The sequence below is a fragment of the Mesoplodon bidens genome (assembly GCF_964165515.1).
Source record: "Mesoplodon bidens genome assembly, chromosome: 15".
Lineage (NCBI taxonomy): Eukaryota > Metazoa > Chordata > Mammalia > Artiodactyla > Ziphiidae > Mesoplodon > Mesoplodon bidens.
In genome coordinates, this window is record NC_138171.1 from 54865629 (window position 1) to 54890879 (window position 25251).

The window sequence follows — 25251 nt, forward strand, 5'->3', positions numbered from 1 at the left end:
CCATTATAGTTGAACTGTGTGCTGAATTTAGCCATTTACATTCTATATAAAGTCCTTAAAAGAGACAATGTTCTCTTATGTCATTTCTGAGTTAAAGCTAACACATCTTTTCCAAGATGAGGTGGATTACCTTATTTTTCTTTTCTTTGTCTCATTTTCTGAGTTCATATAAAATCTTGAGGATTTGGTAAATGTCTTAATAAGCATTAATTACATGTTATTCCTTGCCAGATCAAGTAGCAAATTAACGGACCATCTGCTATAGATGTGTTCACTAAGCTACATATGTTTGAATAAAGTATCCTTTTTACTTTCTTATGAGTATTTGACTGGTTTCATTTATATGCAGATACACTAGGAAACATGTACTTAATAATCACTTACAATTCAGTGATTGGGATGCATGAATAAGTGAGAGAAAGAACTTACAATCTGACTGCTATATGTGAACTGCAGACTGTGCACTGCCTGTGTTTTTAGGACAGTTATGCTGCTCTTCATTATCTGTTGTCATCTCTAGAATTGTTCTGAAAGCTGAAAGTGCAATCTAAATAATTAGTTTACAATCAACTATTTAAATTTCTATTCTCATTATTACTGGTATTAGTATACAATAAGATAAAATAATATACTTATTGGATACTTTGCCATAAAAAATCATCCCTTTTAGAAAATAACTCAATTGTTATTTTGTTACTGTGACTTTGTCATATTTTAATTTCCAAGTTTAGGCTGTAAACATTATTCTTTTTAATCATTTCAAAAAGTATTTTCACCAGATTTGGCAAAAAGCATTTTATTATTTTTTTAACCTTAAATTCAGGCCATGGTATATCTATTTCTTTAATTTCCGTAGTTTAGATATACATCATGAGTTTAAAAAGAAAATGCTATTTGCACATGTAGATCTATAGTCAAATATGAAGAATTTTCTATGTTTGTCAAACATTACAAAATCATTAACTTCAAAATCAAATAGAACCTGCTATGAATGGAGAAATTTTGATCACTTTAAAAACCTGAATAAAACTTTCACCAACGTAATTTGAGAATACTTTAAAAATATTCCAAAATAGCATCTGAAGTTTTGAAATACTGATTTTATACTTATTTTTAAAGATATGTAAGCTGAGGCAGAGAGATCCTTGATTTTTTTTTTCTTGTGGTTAATGTCCCTTATCCCTTTTTAAGATGACAAATTGTAAAAATCTAAGATTTTCAATCATATGTAGAAAGTGCTTGCCTTTGAATTTTAATAAAGTTACTAGAGCCCAAGCTAGGTAACTAGGTTTTATGAAACTAATGCACAATGAATTTTTATCCCATCACATTTACGTGGAGCAAGTTTTGAAGTTTTTCAGTGTGGTCTTTTTTGTTTTGTTTTGTTTTTGTTTTTTTTGCGGTACGTGGACCTCTCACTGTTGTGACCTCTCCCGCTGTGGAGCACAGGCTCCGGACGCGCAGGCTCAGTGGCCATGGCTCATGGGCCCAGCCGCTCTGCGGCATGTGGGATCTTCCCGGACCGGGGCACGAACCCGTGTCCCCTGCATCGGCAGGCGGACTCTCAACCACTGCGCCACCAGGGAAGCCCATTCAGTGTGGTCTTTAAATCTGGTTCTTCTGTGTTATTTTGAGGTAGTCTATCTTTTTCAGCAGGCATACATCTATTGCTAAGTCTATTAAATTATTGTGTTATAGTGAAACAATGGCTTTTCCTTCATTTTAATCACCTAAATTTAACAGATTTAAAAGAGTAAACTGAAGTAGAATTAGAAGAATATGTTTCTCACTACTCAGATACGCTGTGAGCTCTAGAGGAAAACTTTCATGAACTTGTGATAAGACCCCTGTGGGGTCTGATGTGACTTTGACCCACCTCCGCTTTTTTTTTTTTTTTTTTTTTTTTTTTTTTTTTTTTTTTGCGGTACGCGGGCCTCTCACTGTTGTGGCCTCTCCCGTTGTGGAGCACAGGCTCCGGATGCGCAGGCTCAGCGGCCATGGCTCACGGGCCCAGCCGCTCCGCGGCATATGGGATCCTCCCGGACCGGGGCACGAACCCGTATCCCCTGCATCGGCAGGCGGACTCTCAACCACTGCGCCACCAGGGAAGCCCATTCAGTGTGGTCTTTAAATCTGGTTCTTCTGTGTTATTTTGAGGTAGTCTATCTTTTTCAGCAGGCATACATCTATTGCTAAGTCTATTAAATTATTGTGTTATAGTGAAACAATGGCTTTTCCTTCATTTTAATCACCTAAATTTAACAGATTTAAAAGAGTAAACTGAAGTAGAATTAGAAGAATATGTTTCTCACTACTCAGATACGCTGTGAGCTCTAGAGGAAAACTTTCATGAACTTGTGATAAGACCCCTGTGGGGTCTGATGTGACTTTGACCCACCTCCGCTTTTAATGAGGATGTCAAAGAGGTCGTCCATCTGCTGACTGTGTGCATTGGAAATCTACAACAAAGGAGAATATACGTTAGCTTTCTTTCGTACAAACCTGGAAGCATTAGACAACTGGGAGCACTACAAACCTTACAGAACATCTAGCCTAATCTATCATTTGATAATTTTGAAAATGCTGAGGTCACCTGAGACATTATGCCATTTTCCCAATGTGTCACAGCTGGTTAAGTTGACAGAGTGAGAATGGGGTGAAAAAATTGTAAAAATCTAAGATTTTTTTTTACCCAGCTCAGCTGACTTATTTTCTATCACTGGTTGCATTTTGAGAGGCCTCTGACACTTTCTTTTAAAAATGTCTTTATTCATTTGCATTTATGTAAAAATATAAGGTATGTATAAAGGTGCTCATACTATATTTTTTCAGCTTTATTGAGAGTTACCTGACATACAAAAAACTACACATACGTAAAGTATACAATTTGATAAGTTTTGACATATGTATACATCAACAAAACTATCAACACAATCAAGATAATGAACACATCCGTTTCCCCTAAAGTTTCCTCATGCTCTTTTGCAATGTTCCTTTCATCCCCAGGCAACCCAGTGATCTGCTTTCCTTGATTACAGATGAATTTATGTTTTCTAGAGTTTTATATAAATGGAGTCATACAGTATGTACTTTCTTTAGCAAGGGGAGGGTAGAGGAGGCTTCTTGCATTCAACATAATAAATTTGAGGTTTAACCATGTTGTAGAGTACAGCTGAGGAACAGTTCATTCCTTTTTATTGCTGAGAAGTATTCCATTGTATGGAAATATCACAGTTTGTTTGGATTGTTGGCATTTTTTGGCTATTACAAATAAAGTTGCTGTGAACATTTGTGTACAAGTCTTTGTATAGACACACGCTTTCTTTTCTCTTGGGTAAATATTCAGGAGTGGGATGCCAGAATCATAGGGCAGGTGTATGTTCAACTTTCTAAGAGATGGCTGTTTTCCAAAGTGATCATATTGTTTTATATTTCCACAGCAATGGATATTTCCAGTTGTTCTCCATTCTCATCAACACTTGGTATGGTCAGTCATTTTAATTTTAGACATCTAACAGGTGAGTAGTGGTATTGCATTGTGGTTTTAATGTGCATTTCCCTAATGACTAATGATGTTGAGCATCTTTTCATGTGCTTGTCATCTGTGTATCTTCTTTGACGAAATGTCTGTTCCAATCTTCTGCTTACTCCAGAAATTCTCATGCATACTGTTTGCATGGTATATCTTTTTCCAATCACTTACTTTCAACCTGTGTCTTTGTATTTAAAGTATGCCTCTTGTAGATGCATATTAGTTATCTATTGCTGTATTACAAATTAGTCCAAAAAAACTTAGTGGCTTAAAACACTAATCAGTGATTTTCTCTCACAGTTTCTGAGGGTCAGGAATTTAGGAATGGTTTAGACGGATAGTTCTGGCGTGGGGTCTTATAGGATGTGGTAGTCAAGATGCTGGCTGGGCTACAGCCATCTCAAGGCTGGAGAATGTCCTTGTAAAGGTGACTCACTTCATGACTGACAAGGTGGTGGTGGTTGATGGGAGGCCTCAGTTCCTCTTCACATGGGCCTCTGCAGAGCGCTGCTGGACGGTCCACACGGCATGCTCCCCACAGCCAGCAGTCCAAAAGAGCGCAAGCGGGGTGGCTTTTATGACCTAGTTTCAGAAGCCACACACCATCTCTTCTGCCAATTCTATATGTTAGAAGCAAGTCACTAAGTTCAGCCCAGGGAGGGATGTCAAAGAATTTGCAGATGTATCTTTTTTTTGTTTTTGTGGTACGCGGGCCTCTCACTGTTGTGGCCTCTCCCGTTGTGGAGCACAGGCTCCAGATGCGCTGGGTCAGCGGCCATGGTTCACGGGCCCAGCCACTCCACGGCATTTGGGATCTTCCCGGACCGGGGCACGAACCCGTGTCCCCTGCGTCGGCAAGTGGACTCTCAACCACTGCGCCACCAGGGAAGCCCACTGCAGGTGTATCTTAAAACCACTAAAACCACCTCACAGCATACAGTTGGGTCAATTTTTTTATCCATTCTGAAAATTTCTGCTTTTTTTTTTTTTTTTTTTTTGCGTTACGTGGGCCTCTCACTGCTGTGGCCTCTCCCATTGCGGAGCACAGGCTCTGGATTCGCAGGCCCAGCGGCCATGGCTCACGGGCCCAGCCGCTCCGCGGCATGTGGGATCCTCCCGGACCGGGGCACGAACCCGTGTTCCCTGCATCGGCAGGCGGACTCTCAACCACTGCGCCACCAGGGAAGCCCAATTTCTGCATTCTAATTGTATTGTTTACTTCACTAGTATGTCTTGTATAATCACTGATATGGTTAAGTTTGGATTTACCATTTTATTATTTGTTTCTATTTGTCCTGTGTTTTGTTCATCCTTTCTTGGCCTTCAAAAAGATTGATTTTTTTTTGAATTCTAACTTAATTTTTCTATTTTTAAAAAGTGATACTTCTTTAGTTATTACTGTAGGTATACAATATACACCCTAAATTTTTCATAGGCTACTTAATGTACCATTCCATATAAAATATAAAACCCTGGTAAACATAAAGATCCATTTATTTCCTCCATCCTTATTAGTTTTTTTTTTTTTTTTTGGGGGGGTGGTTACGCAGGCCTCTCACTGTTGTGGCCTCCCCCACTGCGGAGCACAGGGTCCAGATGCGCAGGCCCAGCGGCCATGGCTCACGGGCCCAGCTGCTCCGCAGCATGTGGGATCCTCCCGGACCGGGGCATGAACCCGTGTCCCCTGCATCGGCAGGTGGACTCTGAACCACTGCACCACCAGGGAAGCCCCTTTATTAGTTATTTTAAGTATTATAGCTATATATTTTATAAGCCCCTCAAGACAGTGTCATTTCTTATAATGCAGGTTTTCTAGTAATGAATTCTTAATTTTTCCTTATCTGAAATTCTCTCTACTTCACTTTCATTCTTAAAGGATATTTTTAATTGATATAGAATTGTGGGTTGACAGCGGCCCCACCCCCCCACAAGAACTTTAAAGATGTTCCATTCTTTTCATGCTTCCATAGTTTCTGATGGAAAGTCAGCCATAAATCAAATACAGTTGACCCTTGAACAACATGAGGGTTAGGGGCACTGCCCACCACCCTCAAGAATTGAAAATCCATGTATAACTTAATTTTTTAAAATATATTTTTGGTTGTGTTGGGTCTTCGTTGCTGCACGTGGGCTTTCTCTAGTTGCGGCAAGTAGGGGCTACGCTTCGTTGTGGTGCATGGGCTTCTCACTGTGGTGGCTTCTCTTGTTGCAGAGCACGGGTTCTAGGTGCGCAGGCTTCAGTAGTTGCAGCATGTGGGCTCTAGAGCACAGGCTCAGTAGTTGTGGTGCACAGGCTTGGTTGCTCCGTGGCATATGGGATCTTCCCGGCCCAGGGCTTGAACCCACGTCCCCTGCATTGGCAGGAGGATTCTTAACCACTGTGCCACCAGGGAAGCCCCATGTGTAACTTTATAGTTGGCCCTCCATATCCATGGTTCTAGCCAACCACCGATTGTATAGTACTGTACTGTGTATTTATTGAAACAAATCTGTGTATAATGGACCCGTGCAGTTTAAACCTGTGTTGTTCAAGGGTCAAAGGTGGTTGTTAAAGGGTCAACGGTAGTTGTTACCCTGTGTGTATTGTACTGCTTTGCTCTTGATGCTTTCAAGATTTGGTCTTTAAATTTGGCGTCCAGCAATTTGACTGGGATATGATGAGGCCTTCTGTTTATCCCATTTGGTGTTCATTGAGCATCTCAAAGCTGTAAACTTGTCTTTCATCATATCTGTAAAAAATCTGACCAGTATTTCTTAAAATATTTTACCTGCCTCATTCCTTTCTCTCCTCTCCTGGGACTCCTATCATACCCATGTTAGACTGTTTGATGTTAAATAACAGGTCTCTGAGGCTCTGTTCACCTTTTTTAACACATTATTGACCGGAGATGTATTAACACATCTTTTGTTAACCGAACATTATTGACTGGAGACGTATTAATACATTTTTAGAGAGTGATACAATTAATATCACTGTGCGAAGTTGTTAGAGCTTAAAATTGATCAAGGGTTCATTATACAACTTATGATTGTCCTTATCATTCACATTTCTTCCTCTGTTAGGTTTTTGTTCCAACCTTGTGTCTATCATAAACGTAAAATTTTCAAAAATGACGCATCGCGAAATTTTGAGTGAAGAGTTTTTCAGTGAATTTTATGCATATACTTTCTCTGATTGTCTGAGCAACGTCTCAGAAGTTCTGATAGTCCTTCAGAATATAGTTCTGATTCAGACCAACAAAAAGACAAAAAACCTTAGTGATTGATACTGATACGGAAAGTGAAAATGAAACTCATGGTGCTGGAGAATGCTCCTTTGCTTCTACAGAAGAGCAGATTGAAGACAACATTTCATGAAAATTAGAAGACTTTACAGGTGTGTCAGGTGTAAATACTGAATGTAATAACCCACAAAGTGTTTGTTAGTGAAATAACAGAATTAATTTTTGGCTGGCCAAAATAAAAATTGCCAGCCACAGACATTAATTTCTGCAAAAATCCCATGGTCAATAATGAGTTAAAATCTTTTTTCCCCTCTGTTATTCAGATTGGATAAATTCTATTGATCTTTCTTCAAGTTCACTTTTTTACCTCTGCCATCTCCATTCTGCTAAGATCATCTATAATTTTTTTCATTTCAGATACTGTAATTTTCAGTTTTAGAATTTCCATTCATTAAAAAAAAGCATTTCTATATCTGCTTACATTCTTTATCTTTTCCTTCATTACAGGTATATTTTCTTTTACATTATTGAGGATAGTTATAATAGTTGTTTTAAAATCTTTGTGTGCAAATTCTAACATTCAAATCAGCTGGGGGTTGGTCTTAGCTGATTGGTTTTTCCCTTGAGAAAGGGTCACATTTTCCTGATTCTTTGTACATTGCCGAGTTATAAACGGCTGTCATGGATATCAAATCGTGGAGACTGTATTCTGTCATTTTTCTCAGATGAATGGTTTCTTTTGTTTTAGGAGGCGGTTACCTTGGGTTGGACTTGAACCTCAGAATGTTTCTTGGGCAGAAGTTCCAACCTCAGGTCAGATCTTTTGTCTTTAGCTGATCTGCTATGACTCTACTCTCTACCTATGTGGCTTAGGGGTCAGCCAGAGATGTGGGCAGACAGAATCTGGGCATCTCCTCTCTCAGTTGAGAGCAACCCAGAAGGCAAAGAACCAGTCCTCTGGTTTCCCACGGCATAAAGGCTGTGGTTTTTCTACCAGTAACCTCACCACTTAGCTTGACCCCAGAGTAAAAGCAGCAGAAAGAGGGAACTCATGCCATCTGACTCCCTTCCTCTCAGTGCAGACTCCTCATCAGAATATGACTCTTTCTAGTCACTCTTCAATGACTTCATAGAATTGCTTTTTGTGTTATGACCAGGCTTTGTAACTGTTATCTGTGGGAAGACTGAACTGGTAGGGCCTTACTTATTAGCCAGTAGTGGAACTGGAAGTCCGAGTAAATGTATGTTAAAAACCTCAGCATCCCTGGACTTTGATGCTCAGTGGTACATAAAGGGGAACCACAGCTAGCTCCTCATCCGAACAGAACTTGACTCCCTCAGTCTGTATGCATGAACCAGAGACAGACAAAGGGCAGGGATTCCAATCAGCTCTCTTAGGTTAAGGTGAGAGGAGGATTCTTTGTTGTCGTCACACTGGTGAAGGAAATGGTACAGAGTAACCTACACGTGAGAGCCAGATTTGGAAGGATCTTCTTGAAGATATGCTCCTTCTGGATGGACCAAGGGGAGCACAGCCTAGGCCAGCACCATTTGTTTCAATTCTTTTTGCAAATATCTAAACCTAGTTCTGAAATGTGGCTTTTCCTCACATATAGGGGCCCTGGCTGAGTCTGGAACTAAAGGAACATCTTACAATTAGTCACCTTCCTTCGGCAGTAAGTGGATGTGAAGAAGCACGTGGAAACTGTCTGCTTCCTCGAGGAGGCCGTCTGCCCGGGCACCCTGCATGCCCTGTGTGAGTGTGCCACACCAGGCACCCTGGCCGCCATGGAGCAGTGTCTGCAGCTGCTTGCTGGGGTGACCACATAGGTCAAGGTGGCCACGGCATGGCTGCCACTTGCGCAGGAAGTGCTGAGTCCTTGGCTCCGCACACCCCCCTGCACAAGGAGGCCCCAGGGAGGGGCATGGGGACCGTGGGAGCGAGGGAAGCAGCACGACTCTGCCGGGGCACCTGCTGTGGCTGTGAGAGCAGAAGGTCTACCTCTGATCAGCACACCTCTCCCTCCACTGTCAGCACCCACGCAGTGGCATCAGGTTCACTCCCTGCATCCTCTTGTGAGGCCGGGGTTTTTTCTTGAAAGTGAGTTGAGTTTTAAGCTTTAAATAGGCAGCGAGCCCAGGAGGAGCGTTCAGGGTAAGGTCTGATGAGGCTGTCGTTTCTTGGCGCCCACCGGAGGCCAGGTGCTTTTACAAGCAGGAGCTCTACCTTTTTCCATCCCTGGAATAGATGCGGCTCCTCCTATCTTATCAAAGCAACAAGGCAGGCTCAGAGGAGAGGGACGCACGGTTATGAGGCGGGAATCAGTACATGGCGGGGCCGGGAGAGCCTCAGTCTATCCCTTCCGAAGTGCATCTGCTCAAAATATGAGCAGAGTTGCTTGCGTGCGCCTGCCTGCTGGAGCAGAGGGTGATGGGCAGTCTGGAAGGCCATCCGGGCAGGAGAGGGTCAGTTTGATGCTGGCCTGACAAATGGTGGCTTTAGAAAAGGGTCCTGTATAAAATACGTGCCCTGGTCACATATACACACATCTATCCCTAACACAACCTGCCTCTGGCCCCCAGGAGAACTTAAAGACAAACAAACACTGAAATTCTGAGTAAATAGGAACTGCAGGTTATATGGCTGCTGAAAACCGCTGGGAGTCTCCAAAGTGAATGATATTTTGATTTTAAATAGCATTTAAAAGGCAAGCAAGGCTACTAGTCATGAAACTTGTGTCTCTCTTGAGGCCAGTCCATCTTAGACCGGGGCTTCAAGCTGAAGAGGACCCACCACATCAGAGCTGCGGCCTCCTTACCTCTGGAAGGGAAGACTGGGCACTGCGCGTCTGCTTGATGGCTTCCTCGTAGCGGGGAGGGTCTTTCGTCTTGGGGACCGGGCTCCCAAACAGAGAGTGCTGGACCGCAAACTGCTGGGGCGGAGGGGGCGAGCCGGGCTGCGGCAGACAGAGGAGGAGAGTCAGCCCGGCGGCAGGCTGGCCTCCCGGGGATCCTGGGTGGTGAGGCTGAGGCGCCAGCGGGCCGGGCCACCCCCACTGTGCTGACGGCTAAGCTGCCCCGGAACAAGTACTATCCCGGGACTTTGGGCTGTTTCTCCCCGTTAATGCCGACACTCGGCCGTCCAGGCCCGAAGCCCGGGGCTCTGGGATGAACCTGCACCCTGTATGTGCTGGCACAGCTGCCCCGTGGGCTGGGTTACCTTGTTGGGAGGGTTGGGGCCATTCTGCAGGGACGGAAGTGGCGTGCTTCTGGGTTGAAGGATGCTGCTGTTTGTCTTGTTGATAAAGGGCTGCTGCACCGCTGGAGCGGGTGGTCTCTGATACGGAAGAACTGTATTGGATGCTGAGTTTGTGAAAACCTGTAATGAATAAATATTTGCCCATCAATTTGTTCTTCTGCTCTTCCTAATAAAGAAAACCACATTTTAGAACAGGGGTTCGGGACTTCCCCGGTGGTGCAGTGGTTAAGAATCCACCTGCCAATACAGGGGCCATGGGTTGGAGCCCTGGTCCGGGAAGATCCCACATGCCGCGGAGCCACTAAGCCTGTGCGCCACAACTACTGAAGCCTGTGCTCTAGCGCCCAACTACTGAGCCGAAGTGCAGCCAAAAAAAAAAAAAAAAATAGAACAGGGGTTGGCAAATGTTTTCTATGAAAGCCACAGAGCATATAGTTTAGGGCCGGGCGCTGTGCAGCACCTGCTGTAACTGCTTGCCCTGCCCTGCGGCCCGGAGGAGAGTGAGCATGCGTGGCTCAGGACAGCTCCACCTACAGACACGGGCGGGGCTGAGTGTGGCCCACAGGCTGCGATTCCCCAGTGTCAGTGGTCTCTGTTGTGGACAGCAGCAGGGACAGTGCGCTGTGGGAAAGCTCAGTATGATTCTCCTCATCTGCTCTCAGGGCTCTTTAGCTCATAGCTGCCAAGCCCACCTCTCTCTTCCAGCCTTGCTCCCAGGTGCCAAAGCCACACTTGTAACGTTTACAAACACACACCTGGGACATCTCAAAGTTAATATGTTCCAAATTAAACTTTCCCCTTTCTTCCCACTGCCCCCAGCCTCTGCACAAAAATAATTCTTGGTTTTGCCTTCATTTATTTTTGAAACTTAGGTAAAGGGAGCCCTCAGCGCTCACACGTCTCAGACACACCTCCTGGGTCGGGACCTGTGGTCTGCTGTTCTGATCTGGCTCCTCACTATCCATCACTGGAAAATTGCCACTGCTGTCTACCTGCGCCTACCTGCCTGTCGACAGAGACACACACACACAGACACACAGACACATACAGACACACACACCCCCCCCCCGCAATCGAGTCCCGCCTACACTCACTGGCTCTTCTTTTTGGGGGTAAAATCCTCATCTTTGGCTGGCATGTCAACCTTCTTACTACCTGGCCCCTTTTCCATCCTAACTGAAAGGCTGTGCACGTGCTGTGGCCACACTCAATTTTCCACTTTTCTGAAAATTTCTCCAAATCCTTGCAAGGCCTCATTTAAAATCTGCCCCCTTCTGAGAAGCTGTTTTCTGCTTTGTCAGGCAGAGGTGAGAACTTCTTCCTGTGGAATTACAAAGTGTGTTGTTTAGCTCCCATCAAGAGCCAAAGGTTTTAGGGCCTGTGGCAAATGTATGGCCATAATGTTGGTTTTGTAACTGTATTTCACAGAACTGGTTTGCTCATAAAAATTTTAATATACTTTATACTACTAGTATTCTGAAAGAGAAAAACTTAACCTATATATTTTTATTATAAATGTGTATAAGTATTCCTTAAGCATGAAAATATATGTGTGTGTGTGTGTGTGTGTGTGTGTGTGTGTATCCCTCCCAACAGTACAACTTCTCTGGGTGATAAGTTCTATAACTATATTCTTCTTATTTATCCATCTATATATTGTTTTTCTCTCTCCTCCCTCAAAGAAAACTGTCTTACCATTTCAATATTCACTAAGTTTCTTTCTAAACTGTTATTTTTGGGCCCACCTCTAACTCCTTGCTCACGGCACTCCTCAGAGGAGATTCCAGAAAGCATGTGTGTTAACACGGCTGTCTCTGTCCCAAGAGGTCATTCCTGTCTGTTCCTCAAGTTGTCTTAGCCCAGAGAGTTCACACCAGCCTGGGGCATATCTACAGGTATACCTAATTATTGAGGTTCTTTTACACTGAAGATTAAAACTCTGGGATTAATTATTCTCAAGGTTTAAAATAGTAAGATCTACTTTTGAGGCCTTAAGATTTTTCTGGCAAGGAGATGGGCACATAGCTCCACCTACTGGATAACAGGGAGTCTGGGTGACTTTTGGGGCTCTTCAGCAGAACTCTTAGTAGAAGTCCTGTAGAGGACACTGAGCCCTAGATCAGCACCATCATTTTAAAGATGGGGAAAATGACACTCAGACGGTACATGAATCCTGCATAAGGCACAACACAGAGGAAGTGGTGAGCCAGAATGACAGCCAGACCTAGGCCGCTGGGCTCTTAATCCCTGAGAAGGCAAACTCTTAAAAATATGTAAAGATCTCACTCAAGATAAATATTTCAACAAGTGTCTTTTTCACCTTCACATACCTTTTCCCAGGGCACTTTTCTTCCCCCCACAAAATGATTACTTTGAAAAGAAATTTTAAAACCCAGAAAATTCTATATATGAGGATTGAAAAAATAGTTTTGAAACTTTTCTTGGAAAAGGGGCTTAATTGTTAAGATGAGCTATCTTTTAGTAATAAAGAACTCTTTCTGCAGCCAAATGGCATCTGACCCAAAGCTCACCCGGTGGGAGATGGATCACAGAAAAGAACAAACAGGAGCTTCCCACGGAGAAAGCTCCTATAAGATGCTTGTTGAATGTTCAGCGGATGATAGTACAAAAATCAGCAACAGTCTGTCACTTATTAGCATTCACCAACCTTTCTGACTTGCTGAGGTTGACTGAGCACATGTGGCGTGAAAGTGTCTTGTTTCTGAGGTGCAGTCTGGGCCAGGCCTGAGGACAAGGTGGCAGTTGCTATCTGAGGCTGAGTCTGGATGCCTGTTTGTGGTGGAGTCTAGGAGGAAAAAAAAAAAAAATCAAATGAATTGTCAAAATCAAGGTTAGAATGAAGAGTTTAGATGTGGAATAACTGGTCACTTGGGGATCACATCTAAAAAGAAAAATAAGATAAAATGTTTATAGATACACACTTCAATTCATTGGCACATAAATTTGAACCTTCGTTTGAAACCAGAGAGTTAAACACCAGACCAGTTATTTCCATGCTCTTACTGTTTCCTAAGTGGCTAAGATTTTCATTTGAAAATTTGGGGAAAATAGAAGACTGAAGTCAAAAGAACCTACAGCAGCTCTACACATAATAAATAGGTCAGGTGTTATAATAATAATTTTAATAGCAGCAAGGAAATCTGTGAGGCCTGACTGTGCAAATTCCTGCTTTTAAGCTGCAATATGTGCTTCCTATGGGAGAGCCAGCCACGGGCTGGGCGCTCACAGGCCCAGAATAAAACGAATTCCTGTTCCTCGAACATCAACTGTAATGGAAGAGCTGGACAGGAAAACAAATGTTTAGGAAAGCTGTATCACAGAGCAGACTTTCAGTTTCAGACACTCTAAAGATGAAATAGGGGAGTTAGGACTTCAGAACATGCCGAGGGCCCTTGGGTCAGGCCTCCTGACCCCGGGGGTACAAGACTGCTCCTCTCTGGGTGGTCGAGGTAGAGAAGCAGGACTCCAAATGGTTTCTGTGTACTGTGGCCCATGTTGTGTTTAAAAAAACCTTCCATAATCGAGTTGCACAGAAACGGCTGCAGGCAATGTTGGCATAAAAGTAAACTTCATGCTCACCAGTGTTTCATCGTTTCTCAATACCAGCCTCACTCCTGAATCTGTGGTCGCATTCTCCTTAGTTTAGGCATCTTCACCTCAGCGGTGACTTTTAAGAACTACAATTAGGAGCCAGAGCACAGGAGTGGGTGTGAGAGCAAGAGCTCTGCAGTCCGAGGCCTCGGCTTGAGTGCCAGCTCTGACCTTGGGCAACTTACTAAACCTCTGAAGGCCTCGGTTTCCTTTCTAGAAGGGGGCTTTCTCACTGGGGTCTTCTGGGAGAAGGGAGGATTAAATGAAGCATGCCATCTAAAGTATCTGATGCTGTGCCTAGAACACAAAAAGCACTCAGGACAGTAGCTGTCATCATTATGAGAATGCCATTGGTATTTTAAACTGTCTACACATAATAATACCATGCTAGGGGTGAAAGGCAGCAGAAAGGGAAACGCACCCCTTGTTTGTTTTTACTATATAAAAACAGTGCTAGCTGTTCGCGTTTGTGAATAACCCCCCAACACGTGCACATGTTTCCTGCAACCGTGAAGCCTGACTCGGCTGCACTTAGGAAGCAGCTCGGCTCTGAAATCTCCACAAGCAATTTCTGGTCCATGCAAACTGTAAGGCAAAGGAGTTAGAAGACACACTTCACACCTGGAGTTTGAGGCTGCCTACTGGGAGCTGCACTGAGGTGACACCGGAGCCCTGGATAGACACGGGGAGCAGCAGCTGCGTGGTGTGCGTGGTCAGTAAAGCCTGTGGCTGAGCCACCCCGGCGGGCGGCTGGCCCTGGGAACTCACGTAAAACTGCGGGACGAGGCTTGGCGGCTCGGCCGGGGCCACGGGGACCTCTTGCTTGATCACTATGGCCTTTTTGGCAACGAGGGTCTGGCCGGCCACTAGGCTGGGGCCGTCTGGGACCAGGGCCTCGTCCTTGGCGGCGGGAGCGGTGCCGCCCCGAGCCTGGTCTGACTTGGGGACTGGAGGGGCTGGGGCGCTGGGCGGGGGCTCCAGTGGCCGCTGCTGCTGCCCTCGTTTCTCCACCTCCAGCTGCATCTTCAGAACTTCCACGAGCTTCTGCTCTTGTTCCAGTTTCCGCTTCAGCTCTTCGATCTGCTTCTCTTTCTCCTGGAGCTTGCGGTCCTTCTCGGCCGCGTCGAGCTCCAGGGTGGACAGCGTGCTGCTGGTGGGGCTGAGGCTGTCCTCGGTACTCGTGGCTCGCAGAGGCGACGAGCACAGGAACTGCGACGGGGACATCATGGTCATGATCTCGGTGAACGTGTCTGCCACACTCGCGTCCTCGGCGCTGAGACTTGACTGTTCAGAGGGTGCGGGTGAGATGGGCAGCGGGGAGTTAACACCGTCCGCATGGGCTGTGCTGCTGGATCCAGCGGGTGGCAGCTCCCCCTTGAAAGTGGAGCCTGAGCTGGTCACAGAGCTCTGCAGTGTTGTCACTGGCAGGGCCATGGTAACTTCTGGGTTACTGGGGACGACAGCAGATGTCGACAGGGCCACGATGCCACCGGTAGCAGCACCACCGCTGTTCATTTCCTGGTAGGGTTTCAGGCGTTCAATGAGGTCCAGTTTGGTGCCTGACACCGGAAGACCCCTTAACTTCAGTTCTGTCTTCAGCTCCGACACCTGAAGTACAAACAAATAAGATCTCTTTTTTCGTATTATGACCTTCTCACAAACCTTCAGTGCACTTTTGAGATGGAAAAGGTGCCTACATCTGTCAGACATCTCCGTATTACTACATATATGAAAGTGGGACAGTTCCTTTTTCTTTTTTTTAACACACAAAAACACACAGAGCTGTAGACCTAAAGGACTTGAAAGGCCAGTGATAAAGCAAGGGTTATTAGAGGGTAATTCCTTTACTAGATCAAAAGATTTATTACCAGAAATGATGATGCTAACAGTTACATTTATTGAGTAATTACCATGTGCCAGACGCTGCCAGAAGTGCTTTATTCTTTCAGTTAATCTTCACATGAGGTCCAGGTAGTATTATTCCCGGTTTACAGATGGGGAGAGGGTGCGTCACTAGTGCAAGCTACTGCAGATAACAGAAGGCTGAGCGGGGGTAGAACCCAGGAAGGATGGCCCTGGAGATCACGTTCTTAACTGCTACATTTTCCTGCTTCTCCCAAACTTGGCAACGAATAGGGAAGAAAAAAATCCGCTTCTGGAGTCAGGAGTGGTGTGGTGCTTGCACATGGCATTTGCTCAATAAATGGAGATTTATTCCTGGTCATTTTAAAGGAAACTTAATGGACGCAGAAAGAAAGTACCTGTATAAAGGTTATCCTATTGGTGGTAAAGGTGAATATCTATTAGGAACTACCTACACCTGCTAGGCAAATCTGGCAAATCATTTACATTTTTGTGGTACTTATGGGTGAAGAAACCCCACTTGCAATGATCACCTTTAAGTCATCCAAGCTAGAAGGCAGAGGCCCTGGCTTTCTCATAGGAGCAGATGTATTCTGTCTTGGCGTGTTAGACGTGGTGTTGTTCAAAGCTGGATTCCCACTGTTGTTATTCTTGTCATTGAGTGGCCTTCAAAAGAAAAAGAAAGTTAGAGCTTCTAATAACATAATTTCTGGGACTGACATTGTTCCTGCTAACAATCTGTTAACTTACGAAGAGAAAAATACCTGGTCATGGATTGGCAGACTCAATATGGTAAAGACGTCAGTCAAATTAGACCCCAGTCAGAATCCCTGCAGGTTTTGTGTGTTGTTTGCTTGCTTGGTAGAAATTTTAGAAGGTGATTCAAAGCTTTATATGGAAATGCAAAGAACCAAGAACGGCCATGACATCTTTGAAGTAAAAAAGCAAAGCTGGAAGCATCATACCACCAGATATCAAAACTTACGGTGATGCTGATGCAAGGTCAGAACAACAGACAAATGGGAGAGATGAGAGAATCCAGAAACAGACCCCCACGTACAAGGACCCTCAAGTCATCACAAAGGCGGCACTGCAGTGTGGTGGAGAAAGGGTGGTTCTTCTCGTAAGTGCTAACAGCCTAAACTGGATATTCTCACAGAGCAGAACAGGGCTTCTGATCAACCCCTACCCTCACACCATCCCAAAACCTAAATGTGAATTGGAAAACAAACTTTGAGAAGAAAACTTAGGATAATATCTTCATAGCCTTTGATAAGCAAAGATTTCTTAGACAGGACACAAAAAGTACTCATTAAATAGGATATCTTTCAGAGGGTGAAAAGTCAAGCCCCAGGAGAAGATTTTGTAATACGTTCTTTCTGACAAAAGCCTCATCTAGAATACACACAGAAGTCTTGCAAATTAGTAAGAAAAAGAAAAGCCCAATGGGAAATTGGGAAAATCGTGAACAAGCATATCACCAGAAAGTATATCCAAATGGTCGATAAATATGTGAACAAGTGCTTAACCTCATTAGGTGTGAATTACAGAATAGACAATAATAAAAATTAACTGCTGGTGTCTGCATCAGGAAAGACGCATCCCACAAACATAATGTTGAGCGGAACTGACCTATGGGACAGAAGCCAGGACAGTCACTGAGGGGGTGCAAGGTGGTGGTAATGGAACTGACAGTGCTCCATTTCTTGATTGAGGTGGTCACAGGAGTGCCATCAATTGTCACTTACGATTTATGGACTCCTCTACCATATACTACATTTTTAAAAGCTTATTTTAAAAATATTGGTGAGGGCTTCCCTGGTGGCGCAGTGGTTGAGAGTCCGCCTGCCGATGCAGGGGACACGGGTTCGTACCCCGGTCCGGGAAGATCCCACATGCCGCGGAGCAGCTAGGCCTGTAAGCCGTGGCCTCTGAGCCTGCGCGTCCGGAGCCTGTGCTCCGCAACGGGAGAGGCCACGACGGTGAGAGGCCCGCGTACGGCAAAAAACAAAACCAAAAAATATTGGTGAATCTGTTGCACTAATTTCCCTAAACTCCTTTCCACGTCGAAGCCAGGTCCTCCCAACCCCTTCCGACTGTAATACTCCTGGCAACAATGGCATTTCCTTTTCTGGCTGGTTGATATTCATTAAAGAAAGGTGCACATGGTGGTTGATACTGTACAGCCGATTCCAGTGCAGCCTCAGGCTTTACTGTCAATGTAAGCTTTGGTACTGAAGCCAAAGAGACCTTGAATTCCACGTTCTGAAATAGGGATCTAGGTCATGGTGCCTATGGGGCGAGGTCCATGGCTGGATGAGCTTTCTCAAATGGGTTTTAGGAAGCCTGTGTTTGAAGCCAGTTCTGGCCTTGTCAACAGCTAATTCTTGACATACATTTGAGTCTTTTTAAACCTGCCTGCATTTTGCTGAAATTAAATACTTGAAGTATTCGAAATGAAGTTTCTTGAAGTTGGAGGAAATGACAAATATTTGAAAATGTATCACTATTCTTTCTAAAAATTCAACTTTTAAATCTTATTTTAGAATTACGAAAACATTTTATTTTAATCATTGTTTCTCAGCCTTATATTCATTATTGTCCCCCCGAGAAGCCTTTTTAGACATTTTTTCCCTAATCACTCTCCCTATGAAATTTTAATACCGTAGATGTACTGCATTTTTGTCCACATACTATGTATGTAGGTCTATGCTTTATTAAATAAAAAGTGTAAAATTCCCTCCAAGGAACTTTTGCTCCTTTGCGAATGACAGGCTCTCCTTGAGAATGCACGATTTAAATTAATTATTCTATTCACGCTGTCTTTTTGGTTGAGATTCTACAATACTCTACTTGTTACTATGATTAACAGTACAGTGTTGAATTCAACTTTTAAAATAACTGAAATAAGTTGGTCTGTTTTTTTTCCCAAATCAACCAGAGGGAGAAAAGGGGGATGGATGCCTGATGAATGTGATCACTGTGTAGCTGAGGATGCTGAGGTCCAGAGACCCTCCAGGACCCTTCCTTTCCGTCAGCGTGTGGCCACTCTGGGACTAAAGCCCCATGTCTTCAGGCTCTTGCTTCTTCCAAGATACCAAAGGGCTGTGTTATCAGTAAAATTCCACCACTGCGGGCACTAGAGAACTGCCACATTCAGTTTCTTGTATGGAATTTTGGTAAAAAGAAACAATGTGTTAGAAAATAACATCTCCATTTTTAGGACCTGGAAATTAAATAAAACTGGCTTTCCCTCTTTGGCTGGTGCAATAAGACACAAAAATGGGGGCTCCTTCTTCCTCCTAGTTCTTGGATCTTTTTGGATGATGCCTTCCTGGGTCAGGAGGCTTGGTTACTTCAGTGGCAGGAATGTCTGAGGAGGAGAGGGGGACTGAAGCCTTCACGGAAAGACAAAGAACTTCAGAGTTCAGGTACCTCACACCTCAGATGTTTTCTTCCCATCTACAAAGTTGGCCCCATACAGACAATTTCTTGCATTACAGAAAAGACTATTTCATGGACAGACACCACCTTTTATGTGATTTTCAGTTAAGTTTCCTCATCTGGGAATGGGGTCAGGAATAACATCAACTCCTCTGAGAGTCACTGTGAGGAGGAGGATGCTGAGCACACGGTCAGGCACCGAGAGTGGCACCTACATGTGAGCCACCGTTGCCGTTATCCTCACTGGTGCCCAGTGGTGGTGACGGTGGGGGCCGCCTCCCTGGGTCCTGGACGAAGCTGTAAAGCAGCGGTGGTTTGTCTTTGATACTCGTCCAGTTCTCTGGCCTTCCCTGGGTCCCTTCCAATGTCAACAGCTCTCTCAGGCCTGCTTGCTCTTAAAATAATAACATGCTACAAAAATTCTTTCTTCCTTCATCTCTGTGCCCTGATGTTTTCGATTTAAGTACTTCACAGGAAGGTCTGAATGACTAATAGGTCTAATCTTCCTCAAGATATTTGTATCTTACAAGAAAAAAGTGAATTGATAATTATTAGCATATGAGGAGATATTTCTTAAAGAGAAGCTTTTTAGTAAGTCTTAATCCTTTTCTACTCCGAGAAAATAGGGGCTCTCCATGGAGGAGTGCTCAGCCTACGTGTAGCAAACAGAAGTAAAGCTTCTATAGATCATGTAATCATAAACTGAGTGCATGGATCACAGAGTATCATTTTTCCCTGTCATGAGATTTTGGATCTTTTTCTAGAGTTCCTTTTCTCGATGACTGTAAATATTCCTTTTTCCTGAAAAGTGAATGAAATGAAGGACAGAGTCCTTGCATTTTTATCTGTTTCCCAGAAAAGTGTACTGAGGATTCGTTATCTAGAGATTTCCTCTAGTACATAATTAAAATTAGCTGTGCACGTCCTGCTATGAATTCAGTCTCAGAAATCGTCAGAACTTACTCCCTTCTGTCCCTCCTGATTGGGCTCAAACTTTGGAAATATGTTCCTTCTTCACAGTTATCGCTCACCAAGACCTTTCACTGTCTTTTGAAACATCTGTCACCTGTTCCTGCCTTCCCATTATCAGTGCCCTTTCAACTTCTTGCATCTACTTTATCGCAGTTTCTAACTGGTTTTCCAATGGCCAGACTCCCCTCCAATACTGGTGTCAAACTGTTCTTTCATGCATTTTGATTTTACCATGTCACTGTGGCCCTCTGAAACATCCACTGTATCAAGATTAAAGTCGTCCCAACTTCATGTTCCTCTAGACATTGGCTCTACTCAAATCTGTCTTCCACTTTTCTTAAAAACTAACCACATTCTTTATTCAGGCTCTTTTTCCTCACCATGTAATAAATAGGCATTGTTTGCTCTATACTTGCACTCAGATCATTCCTCTTTGCTTGGAAGGCTCCTTCCCAAGTTTCAGGCCCTTTCCCATGTAAATATCCTGCCTTTTTCATAAAGCTTTCCCTGACCACTGCAGCCTCCAGCTTTTATGCTCCTCCGTCCTTTTTTTTTAACTGTTTATACCAGGTTTACACTTTTTTTTTTTTTTTTTTGTGGTATGCAGGCCTCTCACTGTTGTGGCTTCTCCCGTTGGGAAGCACAGGCTCTGGACGCGCAGGCTCAGTGGCCATGGCTCACGAGCCCAGCCACTCCGCGGCATGTGGGATCTTCCCGGACTGGGGCACGAACCCGTGTCCCCTGCATCAGCAGGCTGACTCTCAACCACCGTGCCACCAGGGAAGCCCACCAGGTTTACACTTTTTATGCTTTTCTCATAGCATCTAATACTATTCAGGTAAAGAACAGGCAGATCTTTCCTGGATGAATAATTGTGAAAAGTCATTTTTAACTTGAAAAGTTCAGAACCTGTTCTGGAGGACAAAAAAATGGACTGGAAGGGAGGCTATTCTCACTGTGCTGACTTCAGACACTGTGTGAGCTTTGATGGTAATAAAATGAAAAGAGTCACTGAGCACAAGTAAATCACAACATCCAACCTCTAGCAACTAATGGCCCCTCATAAACAACCACAGTCCACCCCGCTTTATGGAGCCAGCCTCGACCCCAGCCCGTACTTGAGTGGCGCAGGCAGGATGGTCTGGTAGTTGTAGTGCTGCTGCTGCTGCTGGCTGAGGATCTGCAGCTGCAGGAAGAGCTGCTGCTGCTGGAGCAGCCGGGCGTAGTTGGAGTCCATGGGCGGCTCGCTCTTCTCCCCCTTTTGATCTGGTGGGATGTACTGGTGGTACTTCAGCTTCTTCACCCGGGGCTTCGGGTCCTTGCACTTTTTGCTACGGTGCTTGTCATTTGGATTCTTGGGATGGCTTTGCTATTTTCGAGAAAAAGACAGTAAGAAAATTCTAAGAGAATGCAATCCATTGTACTGTGTGCCTAACTGATTTGAAAAGAAAACGCAACGCACGTTGGAAATCAGTGTCGCTGCTCTGGAGAGCAATATACTAAATACATTTCAAGAGCTGTGAGAACATCTGAGTACTCCCTGTGACCAAAAATCTTGCTCCTAAGGACTTACTTCTGATGCATTGGTCCCTTAGACTAAGGGCAAGATGCTCAGCTCAGCATTATCTATTCAAGTTCAACAAACATTTACTTTGGGTCTCCTGTGTAGATATTGCCTAGTACTTACATATACTATCTCCTAGTGAAAAGCAGGTCTCACACTAAATATACAATAGGGAAAAGATTAAGTATACTTCACCATAACTATGTCATGTTTTACGGTCATTAAAAAAAATCTATGGTGAATATGTAAAAGCAGAAAAATGCTTCTAATGAGAATAAAGCAGAATATAAAGCCATGAATTTCTATGGCAAATACGCAGAAAAAATACAGAGTAATGTGAATATGAATTTTAAAAAATTTTTCAAAAATATTACATTTTTATTTTGAAAATGGGGTGTGAGACCCTGTCTTATGATTAAGAATCAGATGACTTTTCTGATTCTTTTCACCTCCTCCATTCATAAGTTATCGGATCACTTTCTACTTTTTAGTATTCAAATTGTAAGATAACTCCATCTGGAAAAAAAAGTCCACCAACAAAACAAAACAGCACAAAACAACAAGGTATAGAAAATTATTTCTCAGATGCTTTAGGTAAAATACTCAACTTAGTAAGAAGACTTTGAGAAGTACTAAATTAAATATAGCTATCAGTGTGATCATGTTATATAAGTTCACATTCAAAGAATTAGGACATTGCAAAACCCCACAGAAAACAGAAATAAAGAAGAAAAGAGAAATCACCATATTCTGTATATCAGAAATCGTCACTATTAATATTTACTTTTTACTGCTTGGCCATCTCTCTTCAGTTGAACTGGCTTCCTTGTTCAGTGACATTCAATTTTCTGCCCACAGATGTCCTCACAGCTACTCCCTCACCCCCTTTAGATCTCTGCCCAAATGTCATCTGCTTATTTCACCAGATCACTCTATTTAAAACAGAAACATCTCCCCTTGCCTCCATCCCCGATCTTGGCTTTATTCTTCACCACCCGGCACACTCTGTGTTTTATGTCTGTTCACCTCCAGCTCCTATCCAAGGCGGAGGTACTGTGATGTTTTCTTCACTGCTTTATCTACTCCTCGTTCCCAGAAGAGCACCTGGCTGGCACCTTCTGGTGCACACAGAAGGTGCTCTATAAATATCTGCTGAATTAATGAATGATAAATGTGTATGCTAATTAGAAATCACTTGAATTATCAGGCACTTAAAATACATCACAATGTTAGAAAATATTCTTGTCATTAAAACAGCCTCCTCCTGCAATCTCACAATATCAATCAATTCACTGTCATCTGCTTATTTTATCATTAATAAATTTTATTTCTAATCTTTTCAGACTGATCATAAAATGAATGGGGTCTGGGTTAAGAATGGTTGACTATAATTGTTATGTAATAAAACAACGGACCCAGACACAGTCAGGAAGGGGACAGAAATATAATAACCAGCATTCCTCAGACTAAATTGGCTGTTACCTGTTAGCCTGCACATGTCTATTCTCTTAGGACTGAGAATGGGAAATAGCTTTCCTCATAGAAAAACCCCAAAGAATTGTGGTCTGTTTCCTAATGTGTACCTATCCTTTCCTCTACTGGCAGAGTTCCCATGATAGTCTACTCAACCCCTCGGTCTTAAACAATGCCTTTTGCTCTAGAACTAATGCCCTCCTTAAAGACAGACACTAGTGAGGAGCAGAAATTCAGAGACCAGGAGAGGCAGTGAACAAATTCTCAGTATCTGCAGGGAAAGACGGGCTGGCATTCGAACCCCCTTTGTGCTATTGGTGGGACACGCTGGGGGTTGTGGGAAGAGGAGGTAAGAGCTGATTTTATTGGCACAATTACACTTGCCACGCTTTGGGATTTCTGGTGAAATACACTGGTATGTGCCCTGAAGGCATGGACACCTGGGCACACGGATGAACGAAAGTGCCTTCTCTCCAGGGAGGTCAGGACAAGCACAGGTCCTGGGGACGAGGGGAGTGAGGAACACGCCCCAGGCTAGCTGCCTTCCAGGAGTGCTGCAACAGCTAACTGGGAAGGAAGGATGAAGGCCAGACTGAGATTCGGAGACGGGATCCTTCTGGCCTTGTCACTTCCTCACTTCTTTGGGCCTCAGTCTCCTCATCTGAAAGGTGCTGAGAGGCTTAGCTAGCCCTCTGAGGTTCTTTTTTAGTTCTAAAAGTTTGAGATCTGTGTTCTGCTAGTTTTGGCAAAAGTCACATCTGAAATGATTAAACTATTCCTCAGTTTATAACACCCCCCCTTTATTTACCAGTTCTAAATACACGTTAAAAAACTTAAAAAATATATTATATATTGAAAATTTTAATCTTCCTTGGAACTTCTGACTGAATTATTTTGGCCAAGTAAAATGCACAGAACAGTGCCACAAATCTGCAGCTTATCTGAAGAACAAATCAAGCTGTATCAGGCCAAATCTGCTAAATCAAAAAAATGTATTTGCTTCTCAAAAACCTTTAACCTGTCACATATCTGCATTACCACTGAGTCTGACCTTGTGTATAAAGCCCAAAATCACATTACCATTACAGGCATCTGCTTGTGAGATTCATGAATCCCAAGTGCTACAGACTCTCCCTCTCTTTCCCTTGTTTGTTTCATCTTAGTGGCCTGGGTGGAAGCAGAATTGGGAACTGCTGATAAAATGATTCCTAAAGTCTTTCTGCACTGCTGCAGTCATTTATACAGACTGAATTTTGTGCTGTTCTTCTGTGACCATCGAACGAGAGGTCATTTGTTGAAGGTGGTGGTGGTTTCAGTTATGAAGGCCTGGGTGAGCAAGTCCTTCAGTGGTTTTGTTTTCAAGGCTTCAGGCTAAAAGGCAGCCCAGGCAACATGGACACAGCCTTTGTCCTCTGTGCTCAGGGCTACACACCACAGTTGAAGGTAAAGACGCTCAAAGCGGCATGCATGCAGGGTACCCACCTTCACCAGTGCTGGCCCAGGCTTTGCTGAGGACACGGTGGTGGTGGGGAGGACAGGCGCTGTGGACCGTGTGGGGGGCTGGTCTGCAGTAGGCGTTTTCAAGAATTCAGGAACTGCTGGGGACACTGAAGTAAACTGGTGGAAAAGGCAGAAAGGGACAAATCTGTGAAATCAATGACAGTGAAAAGAGAAAAACCAAAATTATAAGGGAATGACCTCACTTTTTAAAAAGTCCACTAGAAAAGAAACAAAAGAAAAATACAGTATTATGTCTGAGACCCAGATGGTGGAATAACATGCTTTACATCCGTCGAGCCAATGATTTAGTCTTTGCCCTGACAGCAATGAAAAGCTAAAGCTAAATAAGGATAGACTGACAAAACTCTAGTGTTTTCTCAGAAATATGGCCAGAACTGTCCTTTTTTGGCAGAAAAAAAGTCCAAGACTCCTGTAAAAATGATCAAAACAGTACATGGTACTTGAAAGGTTTTCTTGCCCTATAGGTCACACTAATCTGGGCTAATTCAGATATGATATTTAGTCTATGAATCCGCTCGACCACACCCCAGATCCACTGTCAGGAAGCCTCTGGTAAGAAAGCTTCCACTTCCTGGAGGCCCACTCCATGCATGTGTCCTTCAATGTGCTTTACAGCTTCTGTTCCCATCTCCAAACCTGACCAGCACTCTTGTCAACCATCCCATCGCCCTCCGCCCCTCCCATTTCTTGCAGCAGGAGAAAACCTGAAGAATATATTGATAGGATTGACCTGTGCATTGACAGTCCCCTCACACTTAAAGCAAGAAGTGAATTCATTGCCTAGGCC

The 25251-nt window shown here is 43.7% G+C and overlaps 1 protein-coding gene across 10 annotated transcripts in view; it reads right to left on the reverse strand.

Annotated features, from left to right (window-relative positions):
* The window catches only part of MRTFB (myocardin related transcription factor B), a 209386-nt gene that overhangs the window by 6199 nt on the left and 177936 nt on the right, over window positions 1-25251 (reverse strand). For 9 of the 10 annotated variants that reach the window (XM_081257989.1, XM_081257985.1, XM_081257991.1 and 6 more), the window contains 8 exons: window positions 24426-24560; window positions 21025-21275; window positions 16024-16156; window positions 14249-15235; window positions 12684-12821; window positions 9977-10135; window positions 9576-9713; window positions 2399-2459 (listed from right to left, as the gene is read on the reverse strand). In XM_081257989.1, coding sequence (XP_081114115.1) covers window positions 2399-2459; window positions 9576-9713; window positions 9977-10135; window positions 12684-12821; window positions 14249-15235; window positions 16024-16156; window positions 21025-21275; window positions 24426-24560 — 2002 coding nt within the window. The remainder of the gene's footprint in view (window positions 1-2398; window positions 2460-9575; window positions 9714-9976; window positions 10136-12683; window positions 12822-14248; window positions 15236-16023; window positions 16157-21024; window positions 21276-24425; window positions 24561-25251) is intronic. The other variant, XM_081257984.1, reaches the window with a different exon arrangement.